General features: G+C 38.7%; 1 protein-coding gene across 5 annotated transcripts; it reads left to right on the forward strand.

Annotated features, from left to right (window-relative positions):
- Nucleotides 1–3,188: 3,188 nt before the first annotated feature.
- On the forward strand, nt 3,189–14,077 carry LOC131232469 (RNA polymerase sigma factor sigA-like). Of its 5 annotated transcripts, none has more exons than XM_058228712.1 (10): nt 3,189–3,324; nt 3,847–4,673; nt 7,070–7,268; nt 7,386–7,478; nt 10,014–10,142; nt 11,562–11,615; nt 11,713–11,790; nt 11,895–11,957; nt 12,660–12,772; nt 13,744–14,077. In XM_058228712.1, exons 2-10 carry the CDS (start codon nt 3,988–3,990, stop codon nt 13,850–13,852), a joined length of 1,524 nt encoding a protein of 507 aa, XP_058084695.1. In that variant the 5' UTR covers nt 3,189–3,324; nt 3,847–3,987; the 3' UTR covers nt 13,853–14,077. The 5 variants fall into 5 exon arrangements, with proteins under 5 accessions (XP_058084695.1, XP_058084700.1, XP_058084698.1 ...); XM_058228715.1 differs by lacking the exon at nt 3,189–3,324 and adding an exon at nt 3,363–3,489; XM_058228714.1 differs by lacking the exon at nt 3,189–3,324 and adding an exon at nt 3,435–3,574.
- Nucleotides 14,078–15,582: the final 1,505 nt, after the last annotated feature.

Below are 15,582 nucleotides of genomic sequence, written 5' to 3' on the forward strand. Positions count from 1 at the left end.
AAAATAAACGTTATAGTGGGGCCTACAAATTTTTTAACGGTGAAAATCATTATCTCTATTGCTATTTATGGTGTGGTCCAGATGATCTTTGGATATGATTCGTTTTTTTGGATAATGCTCTAAAATCATCTCTAAAAATAGATGAACGGTGTAGATATAATAAATACATCACTATGGGGCCCATGTAAGATGTAACTTTGATCTCCTTTGAACCGTTCTCACAACAAGGAGATCGAGGAGCGTCAGTGCTGCCTTCGCGGAAGCGGACTGTGTACTGAGTAAATTCTTTGGGGCCCACCGTCATACATACATTTTATCCACTCCGTCCATCCTTTTTACCAGATAATTTTAGGGAGTTATCTAAAAAACGAAGCATATCCAAAGCGCTAAGTGGAACACATCACCAGAAACAGTGTGAATTGAAATTCTATCGTTGAAAAGTTCTTAGGGGCCATAAAAGTTTTAGATCAAGCTGATATTTGTGATTTCCCTTCATCCATGTCTGTGTGATCTTATGAATATCTTGGATGACAAATAAACATCACTGGGGGCCTTAGAAAGGTATCAACGGAGGAAATCAATACTTCCACTCTTTCTTGTGGTATTGTCCACTTGAGATTTGGATATGTTTCAATTTTGGGATCAATGACTAAAATGATCTGTAAAAACGGATGAATGGTGTGGATAAATGTCATGCACTTAAGGTGGACCCAACAGAGTTTACTCAGTACGACAATCCGATTTCTGTCTTCACACGACATGTACCAAGTGCAACTATATAGGCTAGCTGGTGCTAGCTACAAACAACAAGCAGTACTTGATTTATAAAGCTTCTTCAATAAGCTATGTATCCTGTGTAAGGCTTCTTCAAGAAGCTACATAACTGTTTGTTTTTATCCTATTGAGTAAATTATGTGGGCCATGTTTTTTTTTTTTTTTTTGGTTTATCCACACCGTTCATCAGTTTTTTCAGATCATTTTAGGGGTTGATACTAAATTTTAAGTAAATTCAATAATCAAGTAGATCGCACCATACGAAACACTGATAATAATGATTTTCACACTGTTGAAAAAAAACGAACAATCCGAACCTTGCCCCATCTGATCCGACTCGGTTTTCCTGACCGAGTTGGACTTGGATCGATTCAGGCCACTGGAGTTCGAATCTGATCAAGTTAGATGACCAGGACCCGGTCCCAGATCGGATCAAGTTCGATTCAGGCCCTACAAATTTCGAACAGAGTCGAGTTGGACCTAATCCGATCCGATTCGGTCTGATGCCCACCTCTATTCATGAGCATACCAAACACATTGAGATTGATTGCCATATTATTCACGACAAAATTCGCTCAGGCCTCCTCAAAGCTGTCTATACTTCTTCGAGTGAGCAGGTTGCCAATATCTTCACCAAAGCTTTGGGACATAAACTTTTTCATCGTTTTTCGCGCAAGTTGGGCATTACGAACCTCCATGCGCCAACTTGAGGGGGAGTATTAACAGATTTCTTACCATACATGCACAAAATCAAGACTTGCATAAAATTTATAATTAGACTATTTTTAAAATATATTTTTCCATACATTTCATTGTACATATATTTATTTGTAAAGCGCAATTCGAAATATATTACAATTCAATCAAATATTTCTCTCCCTCTCCCATCTTTACACTCTTTTATCTCTTTTTAGTAACTTATAAAAAGTAAAAAAACTAAAAGAAATTAATTGAAGTGATCAAATAAATTTAAGTAAAATTGTTATTTATAACTAATCATAAACCAAGCTTACTTATCTGGACTAAGTTACTTATCTGCTACTGCAAGTGAAAAAAATAGAAAAAGTAATTTATGTAGTAGCATCGGGCCCTAGGGACGTTAGACGCCACAATTAAAACAGGTCTCAAACTCTAGTAGCAAACGACCCCAAAACTTGGATGAAACTCAATCATAAGCCCTCGCACGGTGTGGATTCTATTAGACGGGACCAAATCACAATGTAAAACTCATCTTCCACTATTGCTTTAATAGAATGGAAAAAGAGATCGTGTGATGACCCCTCAAAATGTTGCACCCATTTAAAAGGTCCACGCATAGTTACGGACCATCCATCATGCGGGGCCCACCTTTATTTTTAAGAAGGAAGAATATTATGGAAATGTTTTATTATTAATATGGAAATTCCACCATGTGGGGCTCTCATTTGATTCCCATTCCTTTCAAACGGCTTTAATTGGATGATCGTAACCATTCAATTAGTGAGTATGCAAGAGAATATGGACCGTCCATCAAGTGGGGGGTCATCCCTCTCAAATCAGACTTTGATTAGAGATTATATATTTTTAATAGGTAAGCTCAATTTCGAAACACCGCCATGCTCCAACAATCACGCTGAAAACGATCCTGACCATTCATTTAGTTGGTCAGATGTGAGCGATTACAAGTGCTCTGCATTCAGCTACACATATGAATGGTCAAAATCGTCCATTCAGCAAAAATAATCTTCTCACTGTGCCATCGGCCTATATTAATGCCCAAAAATCAACGGCTCGGATCCCCAATGGTGCGATACTTGTTGCTAATCTCGAGTCACGATGCAGGCAAGACTAACAAACCCGGGGCGAAGTACCCATTGTAGCGGACGGTTAGGCGGTGATGTTTCCGCCACGGTCCCATCGTTTTCCCTTAGAGGAGTTATTATAGGATACGCTGTCGAAGTATCGACATTCGTACTCATTCGGGCAGCGGGTGTACACGTCTTGTAATCGTACCCTTCCAATTATTGGGTCCCATTGTGGGATGGGGGCATGGTTCATAAATTCACTAACCTCCTATTATCATGTCCAAAAAGGACGGTTAAAACTGGAACATTTCAATCAATGGTCCAAATCCAACGGATAGTTGTCCCTCAATAGAGGATTAGAATTATTCTACCAAACTGATTTTGCGTGTGCAGATATGCTATGGTTTATTATTATTATTATGTTTTAGTGAATTCAAGCACAGTAAACCAGGTGAACACTTGTTGTTTCGGTGTATGCGCGCGAAGATGGATTTTTATACCGATAATTTCCCTTGAACGGGCACGTGGCGGGACTGATCCGATAAACGGCATACGCATGGCGCGTTGTACACCACTCGGTGCATGCTAAATATCTAATCCAACCAATGGCCTTCTACTCTCTGATATCCATCCGTATTCTAGAAAATAAAGAAAGACAGAAAAATCACAAATGGAGAGACATCAATAAACGTGATTTCCCGTTTTCTATTCGTCTCGGTTTTCACCGCCTCTCTAGCTAACGTCTTTTTTTCCACTTCCAGTCCGGGTCTCTCTCTCCCTCTTTCTCTCCTGCACGCAGTATGTTCATATTAATGATAGATGCGTCTGTTTAGCATTTGTAGGAATGCATGTATGACCGTAGATGGTGTAAGTATAGGCATTGCAGAGCAAGCAGATTTTAGAGGAACGATCACAACCGTTCCTTGCTAAGGTCCCCTGAGGCTTTTCTTTATGTTTGGCTTGCTGGTTTTTAAGGCTAATTAGTGGTCGTTTGGCTCCCTCAGGAATCTTAAATGGTGGAGTGTATCTGTTTGTCGAAATAACGTGTTTGGATACTAGGAAAGTCATTCTCAGAATTTCAGAAACTGGGTTTTACTCACTGTTCTCAGACTAGGGTAGCTTTCTTGTTGATCCAAGCTAATGTGGAATACATAATTTAGCTTTGAATATTCAACTCTTATGTGCTAGTTTGGATTTAGATTACCACTGAAAGCCATTTTCATTTGCAAGTTGCATTCTGATTATTTATCTTCTTCTTCTTCTTCTTCTTTTTCTTTTAAATAACCAGGTCTTCAAGTGAACTACTTCTTGCTAGCTTGTGATTAATCCTGTTATAAGCGGCACTCTTACAGCTTAAAACTCGGGTGACATGGTTTCTGCTCAACAAGCTTCGGAAGTGTAATGGTAATACATAACCGTGAGAAGCCATATGATGGCTACAGCTGCAGTTATTGGGCTAAGTGCAGGGAAGAGGCTGTTGAGTTCTTCGTTTTATTCATCTGACCTCAACGACAAACTCTTCTCTGTCCACGAGCTTGGAGTGACGCAATTTCAGGCTGCCTCAGCTAAGAATGTGATAATAGCAAAAAAATCTAACAATTTTGGCCCTGGAGTTCCATCTAATCGGCATACCCAGACAATTAAGGCTCTTAAAGAACATGTGGATACTTCCTCTGTTCCTTCCACTGATGAGAGCTGGCAGCAGTGGACTGACCTCTTGGAGAAGGATGGAAACCACAACGAATCCTCACTAGAAGTCCTAATTTTGCTGCAGAAGTCTATGCTGGAAAAGCAGTGGAATATTTCTTTTGATCAGGCAGGAACTTTGGATGCACCTGGAGGAGTCAACAAGAAGATACAAATAACTGGTTCAGGGACATCTGCTCGGCAACGGAGAACAAATTCAAGGAGAAAAGCTATCAATCAAACTGCTTCATTAATGCTGCCAAGTAGAAGGAAGCATCCTCGTTCTATTATCAGTCCGGAACTGCTACAGGGTCGTTTAACTGGTTATGTAAAGGGCATATCAAGCAAGGATTTGCTCTCCCATGCTGAAGTCATACACTTGTCAAATACAATCAAAGCGGGTATTTCCTTAGAAGAACACAAGTCAAAGTAAGTAATGTTCTACTGAAAAGGACGAAACCATTCTCATTTTGAAAATTCCTTTCCAATTTTATGCCTTTGGTTATCCTTCCCTGTTGCTGACAGCCTGCGTTGAGATTTCTAGGAATCTAGCTTTGTGGTAGTCTAACATAACCAGATGCAAGAAGTGTCATTTCTTTTAAATAATGCAAAAGAGCATGCTTCCAAAATTGGATTATATTTTATGTGAAACCCAAATGCTACCTTCCAACAACAAAGCCTTTTTCCTGATTTGGCCAAGCTTCTTGCAGATATAGCGAAAAAAGTTCCAAGTCACGATTGGATCATGTTAATTAAGGAACATTCAAGGAGTGCGCTGTTGAGTTGTAGAAAGTTGCTGTTAGGATTTTTTTGAAAGACAGAATCGCAAAATTTTGCAAATCATGTTTTTAAAACCTGAGGATCAATTCTCAGTTAGATAAAAAAAATTTTAAAAAAAATTCTAAACCCTAAAAAGGAGGGTTTAGATCATACTTTAATGCCATGAAATATGAAATTGAGAAATTTATGTCGACTAATTCACAAATTGAGGTCTCTCCCAGATCTCAATCAAGTAAATGCACAAAACCCACCAATCTACACTATAGGGTTGTAAAGAATGGTCTGATCAGATGGGCCACTAATTGAAAACAGAGGGGATGTGATGAGGAATCTCTCTCTCTGCACGTGGACATCACCAGGGAGGGGGGGTACCTAGGGTTTGCCTATTCCCTTTGGGAATAGGATCTATTTATGAGGAGTAGCTCTAAGGTTTGGAGAAGCACCTGTTATGCTACTCCACCACCCTATGAACTTCAGTAATGCCCTACAACATAAAAAATCCATAATCATGCCTATCCCACACACCCAAATAGAGTTATGTACTTCTACCTTTTTGTGGCATCCAATCCAGGCCTTTAAAAATCCAATGCAAAGCTCTAAATTAGATATCAAAAGACCTGATTGTTGGATTTCCATCAAACTTGATAAAAACAAATCTATGGTGAAATAAACAATACAACGGTTAAAATTCATCTAAAACCTTTTGAAAACATATGATGATGCTAGAAAACTATTGTAAGTTTGATAGAGCATCAAAGATGCAAGATCTAGCTACTAAACTTAGTTGCGGGCAACCAGTGGGTTCCTTTTTGAAGTACAACAGACCTCACTTGAAGCTTAACATGAGAACCCAATATCACTTGTGTGTCAGCCACTAATGTAGCATCAAAAGGTGTATTGAAGCCCCACATTAAGACTTCTGAAGTCCTGCGATATCAAGTCTAAGGGCAAGTCTAAGCTGGTGGATGATCAAGTCGATCCAATCCAAGCATGGTGGGTACTCTTAGTTAGGAGACTTGACATGATCCATCCAATATAGATGTTCAATTGAGTCTAGAACTATATCTTGATGAAGAAATGAACATCCATATTCCCATGTGTGAAGGACGATGGAAACTAGATGCTCGATGGTTGAGATAAGATCATAAAACTTATCATGGGTTGCCTTCCCCCACTGACATGGTCATGGAGAATTTTAGGTACTAGAGAATACGGAAAATCAACTCTCTACTAGCCCATTTGAGCTGTTATGTCCCTTGCATTCTTTCCCCAAAGGCAAAGAGGAATTTCAAAAGAAATCCTTATAACCCATTAATTGTCTAATTTTCCAATCATAACTAACAATAAGGTACATAATAAAGTGGGTAACTAATGACCTTGTTCATTTCACCAAAAGAGGTCACTAATGACCAAGTTCCAGTCATCGAAACAATCAATACCCTGTTCATTTCACCAAAAGAGGTGACTAATGACCAAGTTCCAGTCATAAAAAACAATCAAATGAGTCAAATTGACTTGAAAGGGCACGCATAACTCCAACAGTTGCTGGGCATGGTTTTTTCATAAACTCACAATTTTACTAACCTCTCCTTGAATCGAGATTATCTTGCTCTTGCACTTTAGTTATGTATGTAGATGGATTACTTAAAACCCATTTGTGTACATAATATAAAATCTAGATGGATTGTGAAATACCTTGAGTTTCCGCTAGATGTGTTTTGTGGAAATAAGATTAAATGGAAAAGTGGGCCATCACTGTCATCGCATCATAGCCTTGTACAGCTATTTGGAGTCAGCTAAAAGTGGGTCATATATATGTAAATTTTAAGCACATAAATGCTTATACATCCTTTGGTAGGCTGAAGATTTATCAGCCAATGCCATTAATTGTATAGATGTGAGTCATGTGACTGATCAGTATATTTCCACTATGCTTTTTGTTCATGTCTCCCTGTTCTTATAAAAAAGGTGTTTGAGGCTTGTTCTGCAAATTAATTGTCGGAGGTTCAGTAAGTTTATTTACTTGGCATGAAATGGTGATGCAGGCTGCAGGAAAGATTAGGGTGTGAGCCCTCTGATGAACAACTTGTCTCTTCTTTGCGGATGTCGCGTGCTGAATTACACTCCAAAATGATTGAATGTTCATTGGCGAGAGAGAGGCTAGCAATGAATAATGTCCGTCTAGTCATGTCCATCGCTCAAAAATATGATAACATGGGGGCTGAACTGGCTGACCTTGTTCAGGTGATACCTATTACCACAAACTCCATCTCCAATGCATTTTGAACTTGTTCCTCTTTCTAGCCACACAGATTTTTGTAACTGGGTCCATCTCACGGGTAACTTCCTTTCTGAATATAGGGGGGTTTGATTGGATTACTGCGTGGGATAGAGAAATTTGATTCTTCAAAAGGGTACAAAATATCAACTTATGTATATTGGTGGATTCGTCAGGTGAGGCTATGGTTTCCTTAGTCATAGCGAACCAAATAAAAAAATATCTGCAGATGCTAAAGGATTTTTTTTATATTTATTATTATTATATATAATTATGTGATACAAAACAGATTCACATACATACTAGACAACGCTGTGAAATCACTATTTTAAAATTGTCGGATAGAAAAGCTGAATTTCTCTTACAAGAAGTTATGACCATGCCAATATTAGGGTTAGTGAATTCAGAATGTCAACCATACTCTAATTTAATTAAATATGTCACCTGATTTATATGCTAAGAATGTAGTCGCAATGTTCTGAGTTAGCAATTTCAGCTGATCTTTCTAGAAGATTCTTATAATATATGCTTGATGATTTGCATTTCAAACACAGTTTTGTTAGTCATAAATCTAAACCACTAACGTTCAAGTTTCTGTCTCCTTTTAGTGTTATAGCATGGAGACTTTAGCATGAATAATCCATTACTTCTTGTTCCTCCTTTTCCTGGTTTTCCTTGTGTTTATCAAATTGCATGCTGAACAACTTTCAAATTACTACTACTTATAATCCCTTCCATCTACAAATTTTGAAAGAGAAATGATCGCCTAAAATCGGTTGAATGTTATGGTGCTTTTACTTTGCATGTTTGTTTCTACTTTTGCCCTTTGAAATATGGGACATCGTTGAGGAAAAATCCCTGTAAAAATGGATTGTAGGTTATGTTAGCTCATGGCCGGTTGTATGTGATAAGTTCTCATTTTGAAGTACAATGGATGTACCGCGGAACTCCTTAAAGTTGATCAATAAAAATTTCTGTATGATGAAACTAGTAAAGTAAACATAATCCTTTTGATTTAAATTATCTGATGCTACGTATGCCCATTTTCACTGCAAGCTTGTTTGGATTGTGGGAAAAGCAAAGAAAAGAAAAGAAAAGAAAAAAGCATAATGATTATCCAATGATGGATTCCATTTTTTGGGGGTTTTGTTTGCATAGCAACTGGAAATCTCATGTTGCTCTCACAATAGTCACCTTGTAGTCTGTGCAAGAAAAATCGATTATAGAAAAGGCTAATGATTTCTATTTCCAATATAACCATTTCATTTGCTATCCAAACAATGTGAAAAGTTCAAACAATGGAAAGCAAAGCCCTTGGGCTTTCTTTTCTTTTATTTTCCCACAATCCAAACAGGGCCTACCAATATAACTATTTGTAAACAGTTGAAAATTTTTAGTTGCAGGATCCTTCTAACTAGGTGCTGCTCCCGCTTTGAATCGCACTTTGGATTCTCACTCCCATTACCACTTCCCACCAATTCATACTTGTTTACATTTTGAAACAGATGCTTCCCCACTCCCACACTCGAATCTGTTGCCATTTCGCTTCATGCTTGCAACTATCTGAAAAATAATTGTTTAGTGGGACCCTTTGCTAGCACAGCCTAGGGATTGGGAGTTGGGTCCAAATCCTCTCAGAACAATGATTAATTAGGAATGGTAAAATACTAGAACGTAATGTATTTTTTGTAGAAACCTAGAACGTAATGTTACCAATCATTTGCATTTATTTTGTTGAGGTACCTACAGAAAGCCCAGAAAACTAGAAACAACAATTCATAACTCAATTTAATGATCGATTTTAATTACTCATTACTCAATCTTGGTTTGCACTTACATTCTTCGAGACTGGGAAAAGCACAAAAGATAGGGCACATAAGTATACTCCAAAGCTCTATTAATTGGGAAAAGTCACCTGGTTTGTGCCATAATTTTAAAGTAAATGGATTGCAAAACAGGAAGGTTTGATGCGTGATATAAGTTTCATATATTCTTCCTTCGGCGAGGATTCCACATGTTAGAGATTGATCCAAGTAGCATATGACCATTGAAGCTTTCTATCCAAATTGGGGTGTATATATGCTCATTTAGTTGAAACAAGAGACGGCCTTCTCAGTTGCTTTGACCCAACTTCTTCAACCATACTCTCAACAGTTGTTCTCAAGAAGCCCCCACCCCACCCCCCAAAAAAGGAAAAGAAGGAAAAAAAAAGAAGAAGCATCTCTTCACTCCAAATTATGTAGACAACTTCAGAAATAGATGACAACCATAGAAACCCAACTCTTGTGTCCAGCCTCACCCTGCCAAGCCCCGACAGTTAGTCAAAAGGTTTTTTCACTAAACCTGCAAGTCTCATAGTAGTAAGAGCGATGTTTCTTCTGTCTTCATACCCATGCATGTTCTTTCCCGTAAAATATCCTAGGGTGGGGTAATAATCTCGAAGTAAACAGATGGGCTTGTAGTGGAGGCCATAGAAAATTGTTGAAGAGGCTTGATTATTTCAGTTGTTGTGGTGCTCCAAACAAAATTGTAGGCTTAGACCTTTTTAAACCTTGGAGTGTCTTGTGTGGCCTTATGTTTTGTTTATTACTATATTTGTTTGATGTGTTGTATAAATTCAAAACTCGTTTCCTCAGAATTACATGAAACATTATGCCTCATCTAGCAATTTTACTGAACTTACTCTGATACATGAGATACTTTGTTGCCAGGGTGTTTCAAAAGCTCTGGTTGAGAATTCCAGAACGCTAAGATTACCCTCACATTTGCATGAAAGGTTGAGCTTAATTCGGAATGCAAAGATTAGATTGGAAGAGAAAGGAATAACACCCTCCATAGATGTACGTCAACTGGTATTTTATTGCTGTTGACCACACACACACACACACACAGGGTTTTGCTAACGTCCCCACCCTTCATGGGGACATTAGCAATGTCCCTGAAGCTTTTAAATGGCACACGGGGTAACCCATCATTGATCTAATTAATTCATTCACTCATACAACTAGGAGAAAGTCATGGTGTAAAAATCACACCAATCGGATGATACTAAGCGTCCAATCAATATGATGGAAAACGGTTAACCAAGATTGAGCGGACAGACAAAATTGCTCCAATTATCATCTTGAAACATCTACTATATCCTACTTTCTATTGCTTATGATTCTAAAGTAGCACTTTGCTATGATGATTCTAAACATGTGATCTATGGCTCGTAAACAACGGATGATTGTAACAAATTGGCCCCATTCAAAGGGTTAGGAACATCGAATCGGCATGATTTTTGCACCATGCTTGCTCCCATTAGTACTATTGAATGAACCGTCCCGATCGATGATTGGATGCCGCACATCATTCAAAAGATTTGGAGATGTTAGCAAAACCCACCTACCCACACCCACCCACACACACACACACACTTCCTTTATCTTTTCTCTCTTTCCTGGTTGATATCTGCAAGTAACCAGTGCTTATGATGCCATCATGTTAACCCTAGTATTTTTGTGGAAGGCAAGATGCAGTTGCCTTGCTCGACATTTTTGTTAAATATAATTTTGACACTTCTCTCGTTTTCTACTTCATATGATTTTTTTTCCATCTCTAACTGCTAGGGGTGGAACTTGGGCAGGTCGGGTCGGGTTGAGGCTCAACCCGAGCCCAATCAACCTCAAGAGGATCCAACCCGCCACCAGACCCAACCCAAGGTTCCCAACTCGAATTCATCTGTGCTCAACCCTAAACCAGCCTAACCTAACCGGACCCAGCCTGACCCAAGTAGATGTCATTATTCCCAACCTGACCTAACTCCACCTGAACTTGCTCGACCTGAACCCACCCTGATTTCAAATCAGGGCCCTCACAACCCGACCCAACTGGACCTGAACTCGTGTTGGGCCAGTTGGTTTTGGGTTGACCTGAACTCAAGTTGCAGCCCTACCAGTGGCTTCTCTCATGGCAAATGCTAGAGCCATTAGGTACATCGCCCTTCCCTAATATTAGATTCATTTGAGATTGAGATGTCACATGTTTGAGATGGTCACATGCCCCGGCTGGTAAACTAGGCTGCACAACTTTTATGGCTTGGGCTGTCAATGGGCCGGGGCCTGGGCCAAGCAAAATCAAAAATTTTAATTAGGGCTGGACCGACCAGTTCAAAATCCAGGCCAAAGCCAACCCAGGCCTGGGCTTACCTTTTCTATATAAGCAAAGATGAAATTCAATCTGACCTGCTGAAATAAATTATTCTTGATCATTTTCAGAAAATTGCAGAAAGCCTGAAAATGTCACAAAAGAAAGTCAGGAATGCTACAGAGGTATGAATTATTGAAATGTCTGCACTTATAACATTACTTTCTAGTTATGATGTTGCTGGTGTTTCCATTCTCTTACTATAAAATGTCAAAAATACAGGCAATCAGCAAGGTCTTCTCTCTCGATAGGGAAGCCTTCCCTACACTAAATGGCCTTCCAGGAGAAACTCTTCATAGCGTACGTACAGCACTGTCTTTTAAAGTAGAAAGTTTGGACCATGCAGTGTTTTGCTATCTTTCTGTACGTTGTTAATCCAAAATCTTAAATCTTTCTATTTGCAGTACATTGCAGATAACAATCTTGAGAACAACCCATGGCATGGATTTGATGAGTGGTCACTCAAGGTAAGAATCAATTCGCCTGAATGACGTTCTGAAAATGTTGTTGATTTAAGAATCAATTTGCCTGAACGACTTGCTGAAAATGTTGTTGATTTAAGAATCAATTTGCCTGAATGACGTTCTGAAAATGTTGTTGATTTTTCTCCAATTATTCTTGAAAGTTATCTTGATTGCTTTCAAAAGATGAGCAACAAGGTCCTCAGTATTCAAATAAAATCTTAGTTGTTGCATGGTTTCTTTCACAAGTTCTGGTATATTGCCTCAAGAAGCTGCTACTCCCACACTTGCGTGGAGCCTTTCCCATCCACATGCAGGCACACATGCCAATGTGGCACACGTGCTGGATCTGAGATTTCCATTAGGTATATGACACAGTTTAGATTTTCTGGCCTAAATAAGGTCATTTCACTCAGATGAACAACAGTTAACAAAAGAAATGCTTGGCTAAAACAATTTTTTCTAGCCATCCATTTGTTTTGTACACTTTGGCCGACTGTGGAACAGCCTGATTTTGATCTAAACAAGTGCAGCCGACCTGATGGATAGCTTAGATCTTGTACAAGTGTGCCATATTGGCATGTGTTCTTTTATGTGGATGGGCAGCGGTTCACTTGTGTGTGGGCTCAGCAAACCTGTTGTCTCAGTTCTCAAACTCCTTTAGCAGTTAAAAGTCTTATAAAATACCAAATTTCTTCTCATTTTCAGGATGAAGTGAACAAGCTTATCAGCACAACCCTGGGTGAAAGGGAGAGAGATATAATACGTCTTTACTATGGCCTGGATAAAGAATCTCATACATGGGAAGACATTAGTAGACAGTAAGTAGCTGAAGTTTTTGTCAACAATAAGTTTTTTTACCCCTTGATTTGTTTCAAATGATTCCATATTCCTGTTTTGTAAATTGTCACCTGTTTGTTGGCTTATTATAAAATCAATCATGGTCACGTATGTAACAACTTGATTTTGTACTTGAAAAAACTAGCCAACTTTACTTGAATTGATCAAGCTCTAGTGTTAACTTGGTTTTGCGAAATCTGAAATATCAAAAAATCAGTCTAGCACAAGCCTTCATACTTTAGAAAACAAATTCTTGAATTCTTGACCTATCTTTTGAGTAAATTTGGGACTTAGGTCATCACCTGTCCAACTCGAGTTTTGACTTTTGAAACTTTGCCTGTACATATATAATGCATCAGTCATAAACCTTGATTTAGAAAAGAAAAAAGAAAAAGAAAAAAAGAAAAAAAAGAGAGGAGGAAAGATACAACCGTGAATTCATTTTTGATAGGTAACTGATTTTATTAAGAAAAGAGAATCTAACATGTGATTAGCAAAAGAGATGAAACAAGAAGCCTAATCTATGGCATTGAGCTTCGCCTAGTTGAACACCTCATCCAGCAATCTCCGCTTCAATGCTGACCCTCACCCACCCCCAAAGGTGAAAGGCTCCAATTGTGTACGGCATTACTCGAAGACAAGGGACAAGGGAAGACGTCAAAGAATCATTCCCACACAGCTTTAGTGAAAATACAATGCATGATTAGTTTCAAAAAGAAAAAATGAAAAGAAAACACAATGCATGAATAGGTGATCCATGGACTCGCATCCCCCATACACATAATGCACACATTCAGAATGACCATGAGAATTGATATAATCATCCTTGAACACATGCATCTAGCATTTATTCATGTATGTGTGGGCTCAATTACCAGAAAAAAGAGGAGAGTTTTTGCTGTCATATTACATGAGCTGATTGCTTTGACTGATATATGCTGTTTATCTCTAGGTTTGGCTTATCAAGAGAACGAGTTCGGCAAGTTGGGCTTGTTGCCCTGGAGAAACTAAAACATGCCGCAAGGAGAAGAAGGTTGGAAGCCATGCTGGTGAAGCATTGATTTGGTATGTATTTTAACTCTGTAGACATTATGTAATGACTGTATATAAAGAAAGAAAAATGTGCATCTCCAATTTATTTGTTATTGGAAATAATTACAGAAGAAAAGAAGAATTTAGAGCGGGATTGGACCCTGAACCTTTGAGTGATGGGATTAGAAACACTGATCAAGTGATTGTAAGATGAAATTTTTTGTGTATGATATGAAGAGAAATTCTAATCTCTAGATGGTCTAAATAAGTGAGCATGCCTGGATGAAGAACAATTGCAATTGAAATTCCTTGAGGTTTATTTGGCTGATACCCATTTATCATTCAAAATGATACCTGCGTGCAATATTGTAGCTGTCTAAAACAAATTGTTTTCCCACCAAAATGAGTTTGCCATCTTTTTGTTGCTTGTTTCACGCGTGCCAATTGTTGGTACGTCTGTGGGATCCAAACCATCCACGATTCACACTATTCACTATTACAAATATCAGTTCCATCCTTATTTTAGGTGGGCCATGCTAGTGCCACACATCCTGACCATTCGATGACCTAGCCGACTGGGCGCTGACGTCTACAATGGCGCCTGATGGATGGAAAATGAGTAAGAATGGTTTTCTAGTGTCGCCCAACCAGGCCCTTAACTTTCTAAAATGAACCAGAAAGGGGCCACTTTAGCACCAAAAGTTGAAGCCTGTACAAGTTCATCCATGTTTATAGCCATTGGCGAGAAAGTGTGACATTTGCTGAGACCTACCCGACAGGGAACCCATGAAACGGGGATCGAACCATCTTCAAAACTAGCTGTTAAGATGACTACCTAAGTGATCCAGTGATGGAAGTTTCTGGTGTGACCACTGGACGAACAATCTGGATCGCCAAGTTTTGGGCCCCACATGCATGGAATGAAATGATGGCCCGAACGAAGCACGGCACTAGCCCAAGAATAGAAATAAAAGCTAGCAATGCTCATTTTAGAAGTTTGGAAAGTTGAAGTTTGATTGAATGTGAGATATTGGAGGAAACAAAACCGTTGCTGCCAACCCACAGAAGCGGTTTGGTTTCCTCCAATTCTCACTTACAATCTCCCACACTGATGCATTGAAGAAATGAACTGGGCCATCTACACTATTTATAATCCCCTTCATTCACTGCACTTGAAAATGCAAATGCTGTGATATTCCACAATGCATTTGGGGTGCATGGCCATAACCTCTCTTGTACACTGAACAAGGTGAAGATTCACTCTCTGATTTCCACGAAAGGAGGTCCATCAGTGCATATTTGTACACAATTGTCCACAAATCAGAGGTTGGGTTGCGCTACCAGTCTGATTTTCTAACTTTGACTTAGAGACAATGAGTCCCATAATCTAGTCAGTTTAATTTAAATTAATGTGTGTACAATTTCTGAATGCTCGTGTATTAAGCATCACTGTAAGCTAGAGTATGCAGTAATTCCCCTTCATTGACGCCCAAAGTTGATCCATGGGGCCCACAGTGCTGTGTGCAACATCTTTTCCGTCCATCATGTCTTTGCAACTATTATTCACGTCGTGTGTAGCATGTCATTGGAAAGCTACTGACAAGCTTTATGCCTTGGCTAACTACCTAATATTCATTGGTTCCTAAATGACTTTGCAAAATTCAATTGTTTTTGGAATAAAATTAGAGTTTTTAAGTTGAAACTTACTATTTTCTCTATTTACATTTTTTAATATTTTTTTTAATAATTTTTACTTATT

This window comes from Magnolia sinica, chromosome 18 (assembly GCF_029962835.1).
Source record: "Magnolia sinica isolate HGM2019 chromosome 18, MsV1, whole genome shotgun sequence".
Lineage (NCBI taxonomy): Eukaryota > Viridiplantae > Streptophyta > Magnoliopsida > Magnoliales > Magnoliaceae > Magnolia > Magnolia sinica.